At 41.4% G+C, this 23578-nt stretch overlaps 1 protein-coding gene across 1 annotated transcript; it reads left to right on the plus strand.

Annotated features, from left to right (window-relative positions):
- Positions 1 to 641: 641 nt before the first annotated feature.
- On the plus strand, positions 642 to 23390 carry nr3c1 (nuclear receptor subfamily 3, group C, member 1 (glucocorticoid receptor)). The gene is made up of 9 exons (XM_018675716.2): positions 642 to 954; positions 1578 to 2788; positions 14602 to 14750; positions 14968 to 15084; positions 15220 to 15501; positions 15682 to 15826; positions 16838 to 16968; positions 17691 to 17848; positions 18837 to 23390. The coding sequence occupies exons 2-9, from the start codon at positions 1578 to 1580 to the stop codon at positions 18987 to 18989; spliced, it is 2346 nt and encodes a 781-aa protein (XP_018531232.1). The 5' UTR covers positions 642 to 954; the 3' UTR covers positions 18990 to 23390.
- The last annotated feature ends 188 nt before the right edge of the window (positions 23391 to 23578 follow it).

A 23578-nucleotide genomic window follows, 5' to 3' on the forward strand; every position in this document is an offset into this window, starting at 1 on the left:
GGTCTAAAACAGAGCCTCCTTTCTTTATCTGGACATCACTATAATTTTACAGTCATGGTGTGTTATGGTATCAGTGCACGATGACTCCATTATTTTAGCGATGGGCTATTTCTCTGATAGTTTTCACAAGTAGGAATTAAAAACCACCCCCAGCTCCACCGCCCAGCCCACAGATCATCCTCACTGAGTAAGTCCACTGTCCATTCATAATTTCTCTCACTGTCTCTGCCTCAGATGTCTGTCTGTCTGCCTGTGAAATGCCCCATTAACTGCTGCAGGATCGTGTAGCCCCCTTACTGGGCAGCAAATGCTGAGATTGTTGATGAGCACCATTTGTCCATTGCTAATGCACACTTTGCCTGAATTGCCCTCGCACTTCACACTGTTTGAGTCCTGGCACTTGTGCGTAAGATTGCATGATCAAACTGCACTGAAAGTAATGCCATGAAAACGTGAATATGCAACGTACCACAATTATTACTCAGTAGTTGGTTATTTAAAAGTAATCCGTTTTATTTTATTTCCCCCAAACTCGATGAGTTTGCGCTTGAGCTGCAGCTGCAGTATCTGGGAACAGCCGGCAGGCGGCGCTGCATGTTATAACCAGGTCAGCCATGGGGCTGGCTTATTCTGTTCTCCATTTTGTATGTTTTTCCTGGAGGTTAGCGCCTACTTTCCTAATGGTTAGCTGCGAATCACCGTAGCTCAGCCAGTTCAACGCACATTGCTCAACAATTTACAGCTAAATCGGACTGGGAGACTGAAAACTCATGAGCACACCCACCTTGGCGTATTTTCGTGGTTTTATCTAGCCATGTAGGTAGGACACGACGCGTTGAGGAGACACGTTAACAAACATTGAGTCAGGGTTGCGTGCTGTGGACTGCCACTTTCAACCAAAACAATGTTGACAAACGACCTGTGGACACATATCAACAACCAGTCATTTCAAGGGTAAATATGAGCGTTTACTAACATTTTGGATAATATATATGTTAGCTAAATATGGCGACAGTTGTGCAGCACATTTAACCTTAAATATGCAGTTATAAGGGCTATGTTAGCTAGCAAGCTAACATTACTGTCAACGACATCCGAGTGAAATGTAGGCACGTAGCCTCTTTAACTGTTAGCCACGCTGCTAACTAGCATGTTAGCAGTTAGCGACAAGTAGCGTTAGTATATCTTAGACTCATGTCGGCGGTTTGTGGTCGAACCTGTGTTAAATGTGTTTGTTTCATGCAAACTGTGTATAAGGAGGACAAAGCTGTGTCTGTGCGCCAATGTGGACATTTTAGTAACGCAGTTAGCTGCCCATAGCTGCATTAGCTATCAAGGGCGCGCAGGTGGGCATGCCTGGCAACTTTCTCTAGTCCCACACTGCTTGTTGGTCATGTTAGGTATCTGCTCTGTGTATAACCTGAATTTATTAATAATTTCATGACATTGGTAGCGGCACGGGCTTTTTTTGCACATCAGCTGATCTCTCTTCTGTGTGTGTTATTGTGGTTGCTATTAATTTTATCTATCCTGGTCTGTTAATACTTCCTGTCTGTTTCCCCCCCCAAAATGAAAAGATGGATAAAGGTGGAGTGAAGAAGATACCATATAGAAGAGATGACCATTTAAGCAAACTGGTCTACACTGAAAGCCCTGAGGAGGGAGGTCTGTTGAAAGTGGCTCCTCACAGTGCCATGTCCATCACCTCTGCCACCTCTGTCGTTCTTCCATCCAGTCCGTTGATGCAGCCAGGACAGGTACCAAACGGTCTCAGCAATAGCCCCCTTCCAGAGGAGCTAACCTCCACCTCTATCACTGCCACCGTAGGCCCCTTTTTGGGAGACTCAGAGCCCAGGGGCCTGACCAAAGATCAGAGGCCTCAGCAGCAGCAGCAGCAGCAGCAGTTATTCCAGACACAGACCTTTGGGCGTCAAACACCAGGGGACAGTTTGCCCCAGTTGGAGGCCAGTATTGCAGACATTACCCAGTCCTCTATGGATTCACTTATTGGGGGATCAGATCCTAATTTCTTCCCTATGAAAGCAGAGGATTTCTCCATGGATAAAGGAGACCAGGATCCCATTGACCTCGATCATGCCTTTGATCACATTGGGAAAGATGTGGACGTGAACCAGAAGTTGTTCAGTGACAATACCCTGGACCTGCTCCAGGACTTTGAGCTCACTGGGTCCCCCTCTGATTTTTACGTAGGGGATGATGCCTTCCTGTCCACTCTTGCAGATGATTCTCTGCTTGGGGACGTTGGCGCGGAGAGGGACATAAAGCCTGCCGTGGTTGAAAGCAGTAATGGCAGTGTAGCAGTCTCTGTTGCTCTCAACGGCAGCATTATGGCAAGTCCAGATCAGTCCAGCTCTGGCATATCCTCATCTTCCCCTCTAACCCCTACAACCACTTTGTCCCCATTGGTGAAGAAAGAAAAAGATGCTGGCTTCATTCAGCTCTGCACCTCAGGTGTGATCAAACAGGAGAAGACATCTGCAGGCCAGAGCTATTGTCAAATGAGTGGCACAACCTCCACAGGCATGTCCACCTCTAACCCCATTTCCATCTGTGGGGTCAGCACTTCAGGAGGACCGAGCTACCACTTTGGAATCAACCCCAGCAGCAGTGAAGCTCAGCAACGTAAGGATCACAAGCCAGTGTCAAACCAGTATCTCCCAGTGACGACCATTAGTACAGCCTGGAACAGAGGCCAGAGTGTTGGGGACAACTTGAGGGTCGGTGAGGCTTTCTCAAGCTCTCCCTCCTACACCACCAGCTTTGCCAGGTAAGAAATAAAAGGTAGTACTCAGCTGTCTGACCTTTCAGTTTAGTCTCAATAACTTGAGCTAATACATCTCTCTGTTGAACCTAGTTATGCCTTATTTTATCCTCCCTTATTTCCTCCCTTCTTTGCCCAAAGACCGGAGGTGTCAGTTCATATCGTTGCAACAGAGCTGCAACCTCAACAATACATGAAATGAGCCAGATCCTGAATGTCATGCCCACTAATTATCATGTCTTTGTTTTGAAATAATTAGTCATTGGTCAATTGGTTGACCATATCATGTCATTGTAAATTAGGCACAAAAAGCAATTTAAAGTTTGAAAGTCCCAGTTAAGTTTGATGTAAGGTTTTTGTCTCAATCAGACTCCTTTTAGTATCTGCCTACACACAGTCTGATGTTTATGTAACACAGCTGCATGATCCATATTTAGCCTGGAGAAGGCCTGTACTATTACAATTGGTAAAGCCAGTCCAAGTATTTCAGATATAATGGACAGCTAAAAAGCACTGCATTAAGAATAAATCTCCTATAAATAATTTCCTGAATTATTTTATATTATGTGTCCCTAATGTGTTGTGTAGCATCCATAGATAGAGAAGTGTCAGCTGCTGGCTTACCATGATTTCGACAGCCGTTCAGCAGGAACACAATACTGATGTTTATTGCTGTTTTTAGCCACCTACCTTTAGATGCATAGTTCACCTGAGAAATGTCACTGCAAAATGTCAACCTGAAGAGGTCTTTGGCTCACTGATACTTGCTAGCAGGATGGGTATTGTTAATTAAAACTCCTGGCTGCAGGTTGTTTGTTTACACCATTTTATGGTTCACCAGCTCATAACCTCATGTGTTAGGAAATGTTTTCAGTGTTATAATTGAGGTGTCTTTGACAGCTCATGTAACCTGAGTGCACTCAACCAAGGGTTAGAATGAGAAAGGGCTTCATATACCCGAGACCAGTCTATTTAAAAACGTCATGGTCTAAAATAATTCTTAGTTGCACATCTACTTCTGTTGTTTATAGTTTAACTTAGACAGGCTCTGTTATCTGGTTTCACAAATCAAACACTGGTGATTCAGGATGGTGATTCAGGATAATCGTTCTCACAAATTTGTTTTTTTTCTTTGTGGTTTTTGTGCATACACATGAAGTAGTTTGTCCCAAACAGCCAGTCACATGCAGCGTCATTAGATAATGTGCAAAATATCTAATAGTTGAAAATATTAATCCCTTTGGGAAAATCAACACAGTAAAAGATACATATAGTCATTAGAATAGAGCAAAAAGCCATAAAAATAGTAGAAAATGATACAACCATCAAATCCTGAAAGCAGCAGTAAAAAATAAAATGCAATACAAAAAAATAAATAAATAAAAAAAAATATATATATACAAATTCTCAAAAGGAAGAAGGCATATGCAGTACCGAATTGTAGTGCAAATAGATTAGTGACAGCTATTTCTCAACGTGAAAGAAACTCTTTAAGAAACTAATCACTGCACTTCATTGGGACAAAGTGGGCAAAAAAACGTTTTAGTTTTTGTATAGTGTCATCTCAGTTATAGTCTGTATAAAGATTACAGATATCGCTTGGCCTAATTTTTCCCCTGAGCTACACTATCAGTTATACTGCAGAGTAATTTCAGCTCAATTAATGTACAACAATAAGCAGTAAATTTTATTTATTACAGATACAAGGGTCTGCAGCTATCTGCAGTTTTTAAAGTGTTATTGCTTCGTGGCTGAAATGAAACACTTGTTGGACTCACACAGTATTTCTGGTTATAACAGAAAGGAGAAATAATTCTGTGGTCTGTAAATACGTTTCTGTCTTCTTCAGTACTTGTCACTTTTAAAAGAGAGTCTGGTGTTTTGGTCTATTTCTGTGAATCTGCAGGAATGGTGACTCCATTTTTCCCTCACGGTTGATGGATGAGGAGGAGGACATTTTATATGTTTTGATAAGTCTGAACAAAAAACTGCTTTTTCAGGTTTGGTTTGCAGTGTTGGTTACCATAGTAATGAGGCTCGATTTTAAAGTCAACCCATCATCCTGAGACAAAAATGCCTGGTTTAACCCCCTGTGTTAGGCAGTTAACCCACGACTCCTGCTTTGTGAGACAGGACGTGGCTGCAGCAAAAAAAGCACCAAGATCTGGAGAAAAGATATGCTGTTTAAAAAAAAAAGGCAGGGGAATTCCACTTTAGTCCATGTCAGACATTTAATCTTTTTCTTCCCAGACTGGACAAGCCTGAGCATCAATGTGTGTGTGATGAAATGTCCCAATTCCTATGTGTCATCAAGAGTTTTCCTTCTAAACCAGACAGGGTATTATTTTTTTTTTTTATCTTTGTATCTGTGTTACTGTTCAGTTTCATAGCCTGTTAGCCTTGCTCCCTCTCTCATGGAAGTATCCACTCAATGGGGGTTAATGAGGTAGTTTTGGGCAGATCCCTTCAATCTTCCAGCTGCATTATGCCAAAAATAAACCTGAGATGTGCACAGTCTTAACTTGAAGCAGATCTGTCCCCAAGGAGCGCTTCATTCAACAATAGGGATGAATGGATTGTGGCCTTTACAGAACGATCAGGCCTGTACAGTAAGAAGGAAATTCTTCCCATGCAGAGAGGAGTGAAAAAGGCTGCTTGTTCCACTGACTTACTGACACGTGATTTAGCTGAATCTTAATTTCTGCTGTGATTTCTTTCCAGTGAGCTCTCATTCAGATGACTTTAGAGAGTCCAGTCACTGTGTGTTGACTCCACCCGGCCCCACAAAGTGTCTTTTGTACAGTTATGACTTTGCTGCCCTGTAGACTTATATGGGTTCAGCTGTGAGCATGGCTTTGGGGCCCAGTTGTGAGGCAGCTCAATAGAAAGTCTTGACCAGCGGTGGTGTGATAGAATCACACGTCTTAGAGGCTTTTTTGTTTGTGTCTCTTTTACATTCACGCCTATCTCATTCACAGTATCTGACAGGGAGTGATCCGCCCAAAGATTGGCATGCAGAAGTGCGTCATGTCAGCAAGGGCACAGATGCAGTTGTGTTTTTGTTTGTGCAAATGATGCGTGGTACCATCTTCATGACTGTCCGACAGTCGTCCAAATGTCTGGTGACCAGGAACAGATAGGGAGAGACACAAGAGTCATTTTCATTTCACATGTGGCTTTAATCACCTTGTCTTTGTTTTATTTAGAGGTGTGTGTGTTTAAGCTCAGGATTATGTCTGTGCATGTGGTGTGAGCTCAGATCATTTTCTGTGGGTGTGTGGCTGTTTGGTATTGGCTTATCGGCGTGTAAGCTTAGCATTTCTGTGCGTGTGTGTCCCCAGTGAGTGGGTGTTTGTTTTTGTGTGGTGGCTATTCGCCTCAACCTGTGTGACATTTAGTGGTTTGAAATCAGCTGAATGCTGGGTTGCGGTGGCCCAGGCGGTTGGCATCAGGTCACCATATCCTCCAGCTTGTCACGCAACTGTGCCTCTTCTGCTTCCTGCCGAGGCTTAGGCTCGGAGGAGCCTCGCATGGCACTGTGTACCTGACCTGCCGTAACCTCAGAATCTGCTGCTTTGCACTTTGCAGGTTTTCTGACACAGCTAGTTAAAGCACTTAACCAGTGCTTTAATTTTCCTGGCTGTTCATTTACTGTATCACAGTTTTTTATGATATGACTCAGTGTCACTATCTGACTCACAAACAGCCACTTCTCACACAATGAAGAATGCTTCACCTTGAGAAATGCTTTGCTTTGTTCCTATTTTGGGAAATACACACCCTCATAGTATGATAACTGGTTTTGATGTGGTATGACCCTATTAACATTGAGTTGCACTGAATGGAAGAAAAATACAGAAGCACAATTCCTCTGGTAGATAGGTCTCACAGCTCATTTCGAAGGCCTGCATTATGTAACCTTTGTTTTTAGCGTGGCATTTCCTCCTCCGCCTATGATTGGCCCAGCCCATAGTGTGGAGTTCAGTCTGTGAGTCAGATGTAATGACTTAGCCATATATCCTGCTGCTGACTTTAGCCTGTGCCCCATTTTGTTCCTCAGTGCTCTCTGACAAAATAAGAAATGTTGTGGACCATATGATCTGTAAAACTGTTGTTTAAAATGCACACTGTAGGTTGCTAGGATTTCTTGGAGGCTTTCAACTCAATTATGTGTAATGGTGGAACGCTGTTTGCAGGAGTAATAAAAACTGGCTCACTAAATGGAGCTGTTCTCACATCTCTCATGCAGACAAAGCAGAGTTGTGCAGCTTCAGCATCAAGTTTTCTCTTTATGGGCATGTTTGTGAGCAACGTACAGCTCAGGTTTTTCTCACAAATAAAAGGTCGCTCATTCAGGCTTTCACTGATTTCATTTCAGTGTACATAGATTCATAACTTCAGCTCAGTTTCTGTATTCATTAGACACATTTTATAATCATCATTTTCATGCAAATTTGCTGAACATTACTTAGTTTTTGTTTCATAATTGTGACAATTTGCTGCTTTTCTTTGTATTTAGTTGTTGTAATCTAAAATCTTTGGATTTTAGAGGCAGTTTGAAGATGTTACTTTGGGCTTTAGGGAATTATGATAAGCAGTTATTATTGTTTTCAGGCATTTTAAAGACCAACTGAGCAACTTTAGACTGGCTAATGATAATGCATAGATACAGGTCAGCAGTAACTCAGATTAGCTGTCAGAGGTGGACTGAAGGAAGCAGTGCCTGGGCAAGTTGAGGAGTACATCCAACAGTGTTTCCACTGAGGTGGTATAACTCCAGAGAATTTCACATGTGAGAATATTGAGTCAACTTTGGGACTTGGCTATGACTCACTGCTAAAGCTTTGGGGAGAAATGACTTGGAAAATAAGCTCTCAATCAACTGTGTGCTGCATTAAAGCAGTTTTCTGACACGTCAGTCAGAGCAAACGCTTCTGTGATCTCCCCATGTTAGTTTACTCAAATCCCACAGAAGATCAACAGCTAACATACTGAAGATGCAAGCATACTTAACTACCTATGTAAACAACGTAAACAATACTCTTTGTAGTGGATCTTGTTGAAATGTAGGAATGATTCCTGCGCTCTGGGCTGTGTTCGACTACAGTTTTGCCTGCAGGACTTTGTAGCAACCTGTTGAATGTATGAGTTTCTCAATGACTGACTGAGTTTGATGGCAGAGCTGGATGTTTGTCAGGTAGTTATTGTAAGTGTAGAATATAACAGCCTTATAAAATCATTGCAATGTTGAGAGTGATATGTCTTGATGAAAACCAGGCCATAGATTCAACTGGTGCTGGTAAAGTAAAAACGGTGTCTGTCTCAGCTGTCAGATGTATCAGCTTTGGTTTGGTGCCTGGTTTGTTACATGAGTAGTTTAAGTCCATTTATATAGACCTATATATAAGTATATATATATATATATATATATATATATATATATATATATATATATATATATGTGTGTGTGTGTGTGTGTGTGTGTGTGTGTGTGAGTGTTTATATAAAGCTCATATTTAGTGTAAGAACAGTCTTGGCTCTGTGCTTTGAGAGAAATCTTTGGTCAGAGTTGCTATTCAACGCACTGGCACACCCCTCACCTCTCTCGCCTGTCTTCTCTCTCTCTCTCTCTCTCTCTCTCTCTCTCTCTCTCTCTCTCTCTCTCTCTCTCTCTCTCTCTCGTCTCCCTCGTCCCCTGCTTCTGCTTCCTGCAACCAAGGGCAGAGACCTTGACTGTCAGCAGAAGCTTTCAGCGGCTGTAAATCACCTTTTATTATTTTGCCTGTGTGTGTATGTGACATGCAGGTCTTATGGCTTTGTGTATTATGCATGAATGTGTAGGTGTGCGCATGTGTATGCGTGTGGGTGTGTCATGAGGACTATAGCAGGCAGGCAGGAGAGACCACAGAGCACTGCCATGAGGCTCTCACTCTCCTGACCTACTTTCTCTCCCGCCTCCCCACAGCTGGCGCCGAGTGAACGCACCAGATCAAATGCCAGCCATTCCAGTCGCTTTCACATTATTACCGCATTCCCCTGTAACCACAGTTTTACATTTTCTCAATTTAGTTTTTGTTGTGTTTTGACACTGAACAGGCTTATAGAAATTCCCCATATTGAGGGCAAGGGGATATAGATAAGTCTGTGCGTTGCTTGTGCTGTTCCTCTTACTTTTGTGTACAGTTGTCGAGTCAGCAAAGACAAACTTTGGGAGTGGGTTCCTTCCACGTCCAATGGTATCCAGCTAAAGGTATTACGATTATGCACACAGTAGCAGCAGCAAGTCTCTAATTCATTTTACAGGCCAAGAAGCCACCTCCCACCTACACACAGTCACTAACGGCTCCTATTATGGAAACTAATATGGAAACTCAAATCCTTTGGGGTTATTTTTCTTGAGCTCAGCCATGGGTTAGGTTTGGTTTCCTCCTCTTGTGTTTAAAGCCAAGTAGTAGTTGCTGCTTGGGGCTACAAAATGTAGCTGTTACTTAAATGGGTTTGTCAATGCAGTGTGAAGGAAAAAACAATGGCTCCTTGCAGACTGTGACACTGACGCATCATCCAGAGTATAGCATGTAAGAGTATCTTGCTGATGAACCAAAACAATGGTTAATGTCAATGTAGAAGTGCTTCAAAGAGTACGATTTTCATTTAGTGAAGATGTTGCACTAATGTCAGTGTGAAATGTGAAAATGCATATTGTCTGTTTTTCATTAGAAGGCACAGGGGGCAGATATTTTAGAGAAGTCCAGCCCAGTCTTTGGTCAAACAAACTCAGAATCTCCACTCCCTCATAGAAGCTGTGTTGTTGTTCTGCATGCAAGAGCAATTGAGAGCGTGCAGACCAGTTCCCCTTTCTATTTTGGTGGCTCTTACCTCGGGGAAGGAGCACTTCCTTCTGCCCCCTCCCCTGCTCTTCTCCTCACGCTCACAGAGTTTTGATGAAGATGAGGAGATGTTTGCGCAATGTCGATTCCCATCAGTGGCAGTGATAATTATTACAGTAATGTTGGCACCCCACACTAGAGGATAATTGAGCAGATGTGGGGACAGATTCCCCCCCTCCTGACAGTTGCGGGGGCATTCCCAATTCAAGACCAGACTGAACCAATTATCTACCCAAATGATCATGTGGGGTGACGGCCTTACAGACATCATATCAATATTACCGACTTGATTGGAGTTTCCCCCATTTCAACACTTGAAATCCTGTCGTGAAAGAAACAGCAGTGATGCATATGATGTTTTTCTATTCAGCAATTGACAGTCAACTTCACACAAGTCCAGAGCACAGTAATATTAACATGAACGCCCTTTCCATGGCATACATTTATAGTGATCACAGGTTCGAGACCAACAGTAAAACTTTATTTCCCATTCATCTCCAGCTCTAAGCCATGCTGATTCAGTCTTCTTAGCCATAACTTCATCCGCTGCTTTTTTTTTTCTCTAGTTTTATTTTTCAGTGCAGAACATAGCACACACAAGTACAACCAGCTGACGACAACGGTCTGCCTCCATGTTTGTTTTGCTCTGAAGTCATGTTTGATCACTCAAATTTCTCAAGAAATTGTTTACTATAAACAGCATGTGTGTGGTCATGTGTCTTGACTGAATCATCTGGTTTGTGCATTCTTATGATTAAGATATTAAAAAGTGGTTAAATCTGTTGTTATGTCTGTGGTCTCCCACGTTTTTAAATCTGTTAAGATTTGCAGTGTGCTGCACCAAGCCTCGCACAGAAATCAAGTTTTAAGCATGCAGCCATTCAGCCAGATTTTTGTGGAGATCGTCACTCTATCATTTTCAGTTTTATTTAGGGGCTCGACCTCACCACACGTAAGCCAGAGACATCCAGTGGAGCAAAATGATTGTTCATAGTTTCGCTCCAGGGTGACTCATTTGCAGTGGTGGGGCCTGAAGTAGGTCACCACTGTAGGTTGATGTAGACTAATAGGTGGAATAAATGCACAAACAGAAAAAGCTCTATCACTGCTAAAAAGAAATAGCATGGCATTGCAATGATACAGCTCCAACAGCTGTTTGCCTGTAGTGACAAAGAGGCTGGGGTATATAGAGCAGGGCCCTGCCAAGCTACTCGTGACACTCACGGCTAAAAGGGGATTATGAATTGTTAAGCAGGGCACTGGGCCACCAGCATTATCGTAAGTGTGTGAAGTGGCTTGACTCATTCTAACCCAGGCTGATCGATCACACTCCTGCAGACACAAGCAGATAACTTTCTCAGTGCTGTTCTTGTTGAAGTCGAGGCCCATCTCGGGGTGTCTCTGCCTTTGTGCTGTGGCTGTGCTCTGACCGACAGTAAACTCTGAGGGAATGCGAGAACTTCCTGTCGATGGCGAGCACACACTTAAACAGATGGTTTCAAAAAGAGGAAGTTTGGTCTCCCCACATCACATTGCAGCTTTGATTGGTTACTGTCTTACAATACCCATAAACAGATTTGGAGCTCGTGGCCTAGTTGAAAGTCATCAACTGATTCCAGATTTGAGTTTTGAGAAAATACTGGAAAGCAGTGACGTCACCTCAGGGTTACTTTGTTGTTGGAAATGTATAGCAGCTGCAGTAATTGGATTTGAACCAGTAGCTTAACGCTGTCTAGTAAAGCTGTCCTGCTGACACCATCCCAGTGGGCCAGTAAAGGATGAACTGGTGACCCTTTCACACCCTCTGACATCATCATCATCACCATCACCACTCTGGACTTACCTCCTCCTCCCACCCTGCTGGTTCACCACACCCTCCTTCTGGGACTTGAAGGGCTTTTGTTTGTGTGTGCTCTTATTGGCAGCGTGTTAAGGAAACCCCACATAAATCTGTGTATGACAGATGGCATACTGGTTTCATCATCACAGCGGCACAACTTACATATGAATTGTATTTACCGTATGACCCTTCACCCAGGCTGCTGCTATTTTGTTTGGTGGAGGCTTGTTGGCTGTGATCCAAAGTGCAGCAGGTATTCAGAAATGCTGCTTAAGCCTGGAATGAAACACTGAGAAAGATAATTCAGATGACAATAATACAACATAATAATAAATAATAAGTTGTACAAAATAAATGCAAACTGTGAGGATTGTCACAACACAATTATAGGCCAAGTTATATGTAGACAACACATTATTTTGATTATTTTGACAATTAGTCCCCTTCCTAAAAATGGCCACTGTGAAACATTGTTTTAGTCTATAAGCTGTATTCCTGTAACAGATCTTAAAACAGCATTATTTGCCCTTTTGGCAACTTTGAGGCAGTGGAAGAGGTTATAAATGCAATGTTGACGTATTATCACCTTATAAAGTTGTTATGGCTGACATGTTGGCAAACAAACGCTTCTTTACACATCCAGCAGACACGCAGCAGCAACGTCAGCATTTATTCTGAGCCATTTTTCTGATCACTTAATGAATGTCTGTCGAATCTTCACTCCTGTTTTTTAAATCTTTACCTGCTAAATGAGTCAGTGTGTTTACCAGTTAGCTTTGTCTCTCTGCTGTTTGGTCTCAGGAAGGTAGCGTGCAGCTGGTGTGTCAGAGTTTTTTTTTTTCATTGAAGGAGGCTGATAATGGTGGTGAGACAAAACTTTAACAGCTAAGTTGCTCGGCCGTAACACCGAAACAGTAAGCCGAAAACTGCGAAGAGCCACAGAGTGGGTGATAATTCTGTGGCTTCGTCACTAGAAACATCACCTTTTCATATTACACAGTCATCTGATCCATTGTTGATTTGAAAATAGTACAGTTTTAAATTAACTAGGTTGTGGACCGTTATCTTATCACTTGCTGATTATTTATTTAATCTTTTATTTAAACAGTCTTTTTAAGTTCATGTTAGTTTGTTTTTTCAGGAGAAAATTTTATCTTGTACAAGAAATAACTATATGCTTTTGAAATATGGACAGAAAGAGAATATTCACAGAAGAAGTTACATTTAATATACTTTATGGATGGTGGATATAAGTTGCAATGGTTTTGAAACTTGTTTGCTTACTTATGTATCTCATAGTCCAGCTTTATTTATGAGTTTAGATTTCCTAATATGTTTTCATTATTCATGATTCTTTGGAGGCGCTAACAAAAGTGTTGCAGGGCCAGAGGCGACACTTTGCCGGTAGACATTGTCATATTCTGGTTATGACAAGGCAGCTAAAAAACAGATGATTATAAGTTCACCTATAGTGTATTGAAATGGTTGGACTTGTGATTGTATTGATTCTATATTTCTGCCTTTACTAATGAATGACTAATGCAATCTCTACAAGTAAATGTACCAACATAGGTTGCGCTTTTTAAGTGATGAAACCAATTTCCACTTCTAAAAGAGATTTATTTGATTTTCACAGCAGCCATAAATATTCATATTAATGTTCCTTCTGTTCAGGTTGTCCACTTTAAACTATGATAAATTGTGCACACAATATGGAGTGTGATTTGTTTAGTGCTTCTTTATTAAACATCTTGGCTGCTTCTACAAAACTGAAATTAAAACTGTTTGTTCTTCAAAACTTTTGGTAAAATCTTTCAGCAGAATTTTAATTAATTATTCATTCATTCATTCATTTATTTATTTATTTATCTATTTATTTATTTAAAGCAGGCAGTGAGTGAGTGAAAGTGCTGACACCTCTCACAGCTGGACTGGGGGGAGGTCTTACTTGAGGGAGAAGGGGTTCACACCATGGTTTGAATTTCAGCTGTGTGAAACAGTGTACTTTGCAGTCAGAGACACTTAGGAAATGAAGGCTCACAAACTATCCGCTCACAGTTGTATTGAATACAAGTCATGAGAGGTTAATGGACAGATTTATTGACCACAGTGTGTCGTCAGCAGTGCTCAGAAAGCTCTCAGCCCTGTCATGGCTAGACAGCCTCCTCTGAGGTCTCTGCCTGATGGGTTTTTTTTATCTGGCTGCTGAATGCCTCTGGACTTGATGCTTTGATGTTTCACTCAGGTTTTCCCATCGTGCTATGCCCACTGACTACTGGGGCCTGGCCTGCTTTCATGCTAATACCCTCTTGTTGTATAACTATGGGTGAACTTGGCTCCCTGGCTCAAATCTACACAAGTGTGTCAGCGTGCAGTCACAGTTCAGAGCGGCTCATATCAAATAAAATGGTTTGTTTTCATTGTGGTGGCAGACGTGCAAATGCACGGACAGACAGACACAGTTGTTGCACGTCTCCGACTCAATATCCTCTCAGTGTGGGCGTTGTTGTTGCTGTGGCCACTGGGTTAGAAAGGGGGTGTGGACCTCTGGCGCATGGATGCAGCAAAGCCTGATGTCCTCTAGTGGCAGTTTTGAAAAAGTGCAACTGCTGATGGGGTCTGGAAACGTTTGTGGTTGAATCAAAGGAAGAAGGGCTGTTTTATGGCAACCACAGGATTTAGGATGGGACCACAGATCTTCAGATAATTTAGGCTTTAAAGGACCAAACGGGCACAATGGGACTCACTTTTCTTCACTCACTCATGATGCCGGGAATGAAGGCAAAGTTGAGGAAAAACAAGCACAAGGGACACATTGATGGGAAGATATGTGTGTGTAGTGCATCTGTTTAGTTTATTTATTTATTTACTCAAAGGATGTAGTGCAGAGTTGTAAATATGAGCTACAGCTGAACTCTCAAAAACTGAGAGGGCGCTTTCAGGAGTAGGGGTTGACAGTATAAATGGCGCATTCTGTAGACATACAGTATGTATATTATAATCAAAATCTGATATGGATTTAGACTAACATGTCAAAACAGCTGTGTGTTTCCCTGACATTTCTCTGCTCTGTCTCCACCCTCTACCTGCAGACCGGAAGGGGGCACCACAGCATCCTCAGCACCAGGAAAGAGCGGGACTCATAAAATCTGCCTGGTGTGCTCCGATGAGGCTTCAGGCTGCCACTATGGGGTTCTCACCTGTGGCAGCTGCAAGGTCTTCTTCAAGAGAGCTGTGGAAGGTACTAAGCTGTACAACATAATTATTTCCTCACTGATTTATTCATCATGTCGCACAAGTTTACTTAAATGCTGCAGTCATTATGATTTTAGGTCGGAGGCATGATCATTACAAAGTAAAGGACTGTAATACAGCTAATTAGTTTTTCCCCCTGGAGGGTTTTTGCCACAGCACTGAAGGTAAATAACAGATTAATCTTCCTATTCTCTGTGCCTCAGGGCAGCATAATTACCTGTGTGCTGGGAGGAACGACTGCATAATAGACAAGATCAGGAGGAAGAACTGCCCAGCCTGCCGCTTCCGCAAGTGTCTGATGGCAGGCATGAACCTGGAAGGTAGATATTAACCACACGGATAACGGCAAATACTGTGCCCTTGATGTGGTTTAACTGTTCTGTCTCCTCTTCACCTTTTCTCTTTTTGTCATGTAACTCTGCCCTGCACGTTCATTCCTCTTTTCTCCTCTCCAGCACGCAAAACCAAGAAGTTGAACCGCTTAAAGGGCAGCCAGCTGAGCAACCCGCCCGAGGTGACTCCTTCTCCACCAGTTGAGGCTCGTTCCCTGGTACCCAAGTGCATGCCTCAACTCGTTCCTACAATGCTGTCCCTCCTGAAGGCCATTGAACCGGACACCATCTACGCGGGCTACGACAGCACCCTCCCCGACACCTCCACCCGCCTCATGACTACCCTGAACAGGCTGGGCGGGCGTCAGGTCATCTCTGCCGTCAAGTGGGCCAAGGCTCTGCCAGGTTAGTAGACAGTGAGTGCAGGCTGAATGCAGGAAGAGTAGTGGAAGAGGAGGATAAGAAACAGAGGGTTAATCTGCAGTTACAACAAGTTTTGTCCTCTCTCTCTGTGATGACGTGACAAGTGTTCATTGTCACTTTCACACGCAGTCTGTTGACATATTTCCACGTCCTTCCCCGCAGGTTTCAGGAACCTGCACCTTGATGACCAGATGACCCTGCTGCAGTGCTCCTGGCTCTTCCTCATGTCTTTCGGTCTGGGCTGGAGATCTTACCAACAGTGCAACGGCAACATGCTCTGCTTCGCACCCGACCTCGTCATCAATGAGTATGTACTGACTTGTTTGACTTGATACTAAAGTAGGACCAGACTAATGTGTTTAAAATGAAAGTCAACAGCACATTCTACAGAAGAATTCATGTGCCAGTATTGTTCAAGTGAAAATATACAATACCATGGCTTAGTAAATGGAATCCTCACTTGCTCTTCACTCACATAAATTAAGCACTGATGTGATATTTCCCAGTCTGTGATTTTCTTCCCCCTCAGTCTGCCAACGCATACATCTGTTTGTTTATGTCTATCAGTGCAGCTCTCTGCTCCGCGCTGCGTGCATCGTATATCCAGAGAATCAAACAGCGTCTGTCAGCTGTCATCAGTAATCAGCATTTCATCCTTCTTATAGACTTGATGACTCCATCTGTAAACAGCGCTCTGAACGTAGTGAGCAGTCGGCACATCTACCATGCTCGGGGCTGTAATAGGCCTTTTGCTTTTTTCCTTTTTTTTCATAATCACAAGCTGAAAGTTGATATGATCGTAATTAATATCTGATGAGGTCATGTTCTCATTTGTCAGTCAGCCTCCAAACAAAATTCAACTAAAGCCTGTGTTTTTTTGTGTCAGACTGTTAAATTTGCATTTGAGTATCGCAGTTATAATCAAACAGTCCCGTCTCAGTTTGGTTAAGATTCATTTTTTAGGTAGCTTCATGAATAATGGGCAACATTCATGAGTTTTTAAATGAATTTTCTCTTCACTTTGACTCAAGTTAAGTAATGAAAAAGCTAGAGTTTTTGCAGGAGTTTGTCCTTATTCTCACACATCAGATTACTTCATCACTGAGATGAAATTCACTCATGTGAAACCTGCTTTCTCAACCGTCTGCATCAACAGAGTAATAGACTGAATCTCATTTCTGGAAGAGTGATTATAAATAGCAGCAACACCTTGAACATTTAATCTACAGAGATATTACAGGGAGCTGCTATAAATCAGTTATGACTCAAAGGAGAAACAAGTATATACCGTTTAACCGTTCCTGTCTGATTCCACCAGGGAGCGTATGAAGCTGCCCTACATGGCCGACCAGTGTGAGCAAATGCTGAAGATTTCCAGCGAGTTCGTCCGGCTGCAGGTTTCCCACGACGAGTATTTGTGCATGAAAGTCCTGCTGCTGCTCAGCACAGGTCAGACTTTTCACCTTAAAGCAGCTTCCTCCACTATCACATGTGGACGGCGCTTTAATAATGCAATCATTACAAAACCCATTACTCCAATCCAATACTGCCCACAGATGCCGGAAGATAATGTTGATGTATGCACAGGACAAAACATCACATCACAGCACTTTCCCACCTCATTATCTGACATGTGGTTATCGTAAATAAGAATAAAAAGCCAGTCTGGTTAGGTACAGGAAAATACACACACCCAGTTTTACCATGAAGAGCACTGATTGACCACCAAGTTATATAACTACTGTAATGAATGTAGTGTAGGATAATTAAAGGTGTGAACAAAGAGTTAATAATTATAATTAAGCTGATTAAAAAAAGCTATTTCAAGTCATAATTGCAGGTAGTCAAACACACCTTGCAGTCTATGCAGCCCTTTTCAGGGTGTGCTCGTTTTGCTCTGACAGGCACATGTCAGTGCCTAGTGATGCTAAATATTTTTTGGAATGCATCCTGAAATGTCCTGATATAGTTTCATTAGTTGCTGTGTCCTTCACAGCAGGGATATTTACTATAATTTAAAATGTAGAATATGACCGTCCTCTTTTCCATTTTTAATGCTTGAAGTATAAAGTGTGAAATATTGGCGCTAACAGCTCCACACCATCACAGGACAAAATATCCTCATCTCTGTCCCAGATGTTGACCTTGAGTTTTCCTCTCCTCTCCCTCAGTGCCAAAGGACGGCCTGAAGAGCCAGGCGGTGTTCGACGAGCTTCGGATGTCGTACATCAAAGAGCTGGGGAAAGCCATTGTAAAGCGTGAGGAGAACTCCAGCCAGAACTGGCAGCGTTTCTATCAGCTCACCAAGCTGCTCGACTCCATGCATGAGGTACAGAGACCCAGCACGCACTGACAAACTGCTTTGTGTGACATCAGCACTAAATGTTATCAGTGAGTGGTTATTGACCAGCTGCAGCTTTGTCAATGAATCCTCAAACGGTGATACACTGCCTGTACTTAATCTGATTAGTGTCTTAGTGTAATGCATTTACATAGTGGTTTTTCCAGAGTTGGATAGTATAGGGTTTGCAGTATTTTCTATGTTGTAACAAACCACATCATAAGCACACAGCTTCATGCAGACCTTATGAAGCCAGGCTTTTGTTAAATCAGAATATTCTTTGTTCTGCATCTTATATTTAAAATGTTTTGAATCCATTCACAGTTTTTATACCAGGCCTGGAATTTACTTAATCTGCAACAGTTTAATGTGCATTCTGCCTGTTGAACCAGCAGGGAGTGTAAAGTCAGTAGTAATTGCTATATTGTCACTAACTTTGTTCAGTTTTTGTACTTCTGCTACAACTTAATTTCTGTGGTTAGTTAGTTTAGTTAAGATACATAAAATAATATAATGTACAGTATGCTATCGCTCTCAGCACAAGAGACTGTGTTGAAGTCTGCATGTCTGCATGTTTCTATTAGTGATGGTTGCCAGAAACAAAGTGGTGCCAACAGTAATTCCCATCTCTTGGGAGTTGTCTAATCTAAATATTATAACTGTGTATCATGATAACAAACCTGCATGTCAGGTAGTCCGTCACAGGCAGGCACACAGTTCACATTGATAAGGATTTAAACCGACATAATTGAAGGTATTTGTTTATTTTAACTTAGTTTTAAGTAGTTATTTTAAAGCTCATTTATTGTCAAATTAGGCAACGTTTGACTTTATACACAGCTGGATCCAAACCCATCAGAAATTCAATGTTGTATTATCATCCACTGTAAGACCGACCTCAAGAATTTAAAGCACATTTTCATAGCACTTTTTGTGTGTTTTTATGTTAATAACGTTGTCCTGTGTGTGTCCTCAGATGGTCGGTGGACTGCTCAGCTTCTGCTTCTACACCTTTGTGAATAAATCCCTGAGTGTGGAGTTCCCAGAGATGCTGGCAGAGATCATCAGCAACCAGTTACCAAAATTCAAGGCTGGGAGTGTCAAACCTCTCCTCTTCCACCAGAGATAACTGTGCCCCGTAACAGACACAATGCCTTAAAAATCCCACCACATCACCTCACCAACCACCAACCACCCCCCCACCCCCCTCCCTCAGGAGAGCGACGATGAAAGGACTGAGGATCTGAAGGAGCTGAGGAGTGAATGATGTTTTTGGGAGCGAGTATGCAACTTTGTGCAGTGGCTTACAGGTCTGGAGGGAGAGAGCAGCGAGAGACGCCAGACAGCGAGCACAGAGATTTTGTTTTGTTGAACAGTCTAAGATGTAGTGCGTAACAACAAGTAGGAAATATTTGTAAGATAATAGAAAAGATAATCCTAAAGAGAAATAGGCTAACATCCATGTCGTCTCAGGTTTCTTACCTTCAAATACACAACAATATCTAAAACAGATAAAACAAATATCTCTGTACAGGTTCTGATAGTATTTTCTACATTTTCAAATTGTAACAGTTTATACAGTTTTCCAGGTCATTGTTACCTAGGAAGGTAACATAGCTTAATTAATAACATGCTCTTAAGTAGGCTTTTAGACTGTATGTTCCTCTTTTAGTTTTTATAGGAGGTTGTAACAAAATGTTTATCAGTCATATGGGGAAAAAAAAAATCTGTTTTCCAGTCATCTAAAAAGCATATTTCTGCTTTGCTTCGATTGATACTTTGGACATACGAAACAATTCTGTTGGATTGTTAACTGACCATTCAAAGGATGATTTCTCCCACAAGCCGACCTCTTCCAGGTTTACACACATCGATTATAAAAGGGAAAAAAAATGTGCCTTTTTTACTTCAAATATCATCTTAGCCATTTTCTTCCTACCTGTCCAAGGTGTGCTTCTCTTTAACCCATCATGGTCTACCTTCATCATATGTTGATTGTACTTTTTATATTACATGCAGTTGCAAGTTTTCCTTTTTTCCCAGTGGCTGTGTTTATCTTTAGAAGTGGCAGCTCGGTCCATCCTCTGTGTGTAGAAATGATCCGTATTGTTAAGAAAGAATATTCAAAGCTTGCTTCCTTTGACATGATTTCCCGCACATTTAACTCCACATTTAAGTGCGAATGGAGCACTTTGTACCCTGCTAAAGGCTTTAAAAGACTGTGAAGAAAGACTGTTATGTTGTATCAGTCTTTACTATATGACTTTAGATGGAATTTAGAATTTCTTTCTATTAGGAAATAGCCCACTGTTATTCATTTTAGCCCCCACTCCTGCCCCAGTAGTCTAATAATGGAATGTGATAGATTTGCGTCTACCAATCAGAAATGAGAGGGCATATTTTATTGTGTTTGCAAGATTATGTCATTTTTTAATTCATCAGGAAAAATCTGATGAACCTTCCGGGGTTCTGCCATGGCTAAGACTAGTTGGAAAATAACCGTCCTTCATTTTTAAGTTCTTTTTACAATCTGTTGTGTCGAACTGACAAAGATGCAGTCATGATTCTGCCACTGATGATCCTTCTTCAACAGTATATCCACGCTCTCATTAACCATCTGCTTTGGGAAATATGTTATCGAAAGCTTATGCGTTCCTTTCATTGCGTTGTTTTTAATGTTTTTAAAAGAATAGTTATACATTTTGGGACATATGCTCACTTGCTTTCATGCAGAGTTGAGAAGATCAGTACCAGTGTCGTGTCTGTGCAGTAAATGTAAAGCTGGAGTCAGCAGTTGGCTAGCTTAGCTTAGCATAAAGTCTGGAAACAGGGAAACAGCTAGCCTCACTGTCCAAAGGTGCAGCATCTTTAAACCTCAGTAATTATCACATGATAAACATGTAAAAACGTAGAGTTACGTGTCAGACTGTTTCTTGGCTGGGACAAGAAACTTCCAGGAGTTTTCACTGGTTGCTTGGCAACTGGTCCTCACCATGAAATAGTCAGATACATAACAGAGATAATGTATTTAACCTATATTAATGGGTTACAGAGGTGCTGCTAACCAGATTCTGTTATCAGGCTAGCTGTTTCCCTGTTTCCAGTGTTTATGCTAAGCTAACTGTCTCTTTATCTTGGCTGTGGCTTCATATTCACCATACAGACACGAGAGTGGTATAAATCTTCTCCTCTAACTCTCAGTAAGTAGAAGTGATTAAGTCTAATTCCCAAAGTGCCACAACTCTTCCTTCAGGATCAACAGTTTGTATGATAGACGGCTTGTTTAATCAGCACTTTGGATCAGATGTTAGCAGACTCATTACCCTGTAAACCTCCCACAGCTGCTGACAACCTTCGACCCCCCCCACACACTTTTAACCCTTCTGCTCCGTTAACGCCCTGTAGGCACCTTGTCTCTGTGTGTTTGTCTTTTAGTACTTTTGCACGTTTACTTGTTTTGTCTGTTACTTAGTCAAACCCCAACATTTGAAAGCACTTGGCATCAGTCACCTCGTAGAGTCACATATGAAGTGTAGTGTCACTGACCAGGGAGGCAGGCAAAATGGATCCTTCATTCTCTGGGAGCTATTTCAGTGCCAAACTCCTGTTTTGTCTGTTTTCAGTGATGCTGAAAGTTGGTCAGTGTTCGTATCAGAGGAGGAAACGAGTCCCAGCATTTAAGTTTATTAATTTGTCCAATGACTAGAGAATTAATTGAGGTCATTGATGAGTGATAAGCGAGCTTTATTTGTAACACTCACAGACGTGTTGTGTAATCCCACAGAATAATGTAGGTCTGTCAGTATTCCTATTTTTGTGTGTTGTATGTGGGAATTTGAAATGTGTTGCAACATTTTCATCAGTCGCGGTTGTCTGCTTAGTTTGTCGTCAGTGTGTTTCATAACCCGGACATGCTGTTGGTGTTTAAAGCACAAAATAACACGTTTTGACACGAATGTGAACCTTAAAGAAGAATTTGTTTAGTCTAAAAGAAACATTATTGGCAGATTAAAGATAATGCTCTGTCAGTTAGAAATAATTGGATAAATATGTCAAAGTGAGGGCTCACTGGTGCATTTCCACTTAAAAAATGTCAAAATGTTCCCAAAATGCTAGACTATCCCAACAACAAATATAAAAGCACTCGTAAATTTCAAGCCACTCCCATGCTCAGGTTGTTGAAACGTTCATGTCTAGTACAGCACGTGGTCGTCCATGTTTAGTCATTCATGTCCTGACATTAAGAACCAAAAACATTCAGTTTTAGATTCCCAAATGTGTCTGCTTCTGTAAGTTTATGGTATATTTTGTCAGAAAAAAAAGTTCACTTGACAGATAAAGTTTCATGAATGTGCTGCCACAGTGACATTCACACCCAGGCTCAGAGAAAGGACGCTTGTTATTTTTTTCTTTCTTTCTGAGGTTTTAATCAGAAAATAAAACCTATCCTCATTAATTGCATAGGGGTTACTCATGGGTTACTTTCACATTCAGTGTATCCAAATCTCTGCTGCTGCTGCTCCTCATGTAAACAGGTATATATATACATATATATATATATATATATATATGAAATCACACACTTGCCTCTTCTTGCTCAAAAATGTATGCTTGCTTAACCTGTACATTTTTGAGGAGGACAACTGAATATGCAATAGAAATAACAGATAATCTATCACCATCACATAACAAGATGTGGTTGCTTCCTTTTGTTTTTTCCTCAGTTTTTTTTTCCAGTATAAGCTATTTGCATACAGGAGATTCACATTAACTTCAGGAAATGATGCACACACACAGTAAGAAGTCCACACAGACTGCACAAAAAAAGCCTATTTGATGTTTGACAACAAGGTGACCAAAGCAAGTACAGACAAATTCAACATTAATGTCAGTGTAAACTAAGTAGCTCCTAGAAGACAAATGTACAGTTATTTGTTTTTTCCTTTTTTAAAACACTTTTTATTTTCTAACGTGATGGCTTTGGTCAAATTGTGTAATACTGTGAATAGGATAGGAGTCAGTCTTTTTCACACACAAAACTGTTTGTGAAAGTAATCAACCAGCTTGAATCTAAAAAGATTTGCACTACCCAAATATTGTTTGAAAATCTATTTTGTATAAAACATATGCAGACATTAACTTTTGAGAATTATCAAGGGCAGATCATGTTTCACTGGTATATGCTTTCTCTAAAAAAAAGCTTTGTTTTGCTTAAAAAAAATGTAATATGTACATATAATCCATTGTAAAGAAAATGTGGTGTATTTGTCTCCAAATAATAGTTTTTCTATACCTACCCTCTGTATTATTTCTCCTCTGTAGTGTGACTCCTGTTGATCTTTTCCTCCATTGATTAAAGGTCGAACTGTATTTCTTTGTGTGGTACTTCTCGAAACAACTGTAAGCTGGTGTTTGCCATGATATTAACTCGATGATTTTGAACAATGGAAATGGTAAGCTCGTTGTAAGCCACTTTTCATGATCCACAGCAAGCACTTGTTCATCAAATAAATGCGCTTTTCCATTCTGACACCTGGTTCACTGACTCTTGATGAAGACTGTTGAAGTCAACTGAAATTAAGTTTCTTGTTCTTGTGACTTTTTGTGAGTGTGTTTAGAGTAAACCTGGTTTAAATGGTACTCAGACCTTGGACCCTGACCCTGTTAAAGTTTAAAGGGTCCTTTCACCTAAATCACACAATAGGTGTGCATTTGTCA

Source organism: Lates calcarifer, linkage group LG8 (genome assembly GCF_001640805.2).
Source record: "Lates calcarifer isolate ASB-BC8 linkage group LG8, TLL_Latcal_v3, whole genome shotgun sequence".
Classification (NCBI taxonomy): Eukaryota; Metazoa; Chordata; class Actinopteri; family Centropomidae; genus Lates; species Lates calcarifer.

Bases quoted from the DNA above. Each gene is read 5' to 3' on its own strand.
- nr3c1 (XM_018675716.2), top strand. From the start codon at position 1,578: ATGGATAAAGGTGGAGTGAAGAAGATACCATATAGAAGAGATGACCAT. The intron at 14,751-14,967 runs GTACTAAGCTGT...TCTGTGCCTCAG, and splicing joins CTTCAAGAGAGCTGTGGAAG to GGCAGCATAATTACCTGTGT. The intron at 17,849-18,836 runs GTACAGAGACCC...GTGTGTCCTCAG, and splicing joins TGCTCGACTCCATGCATGAG to ATGGTCGGTGGACTGCTCAG.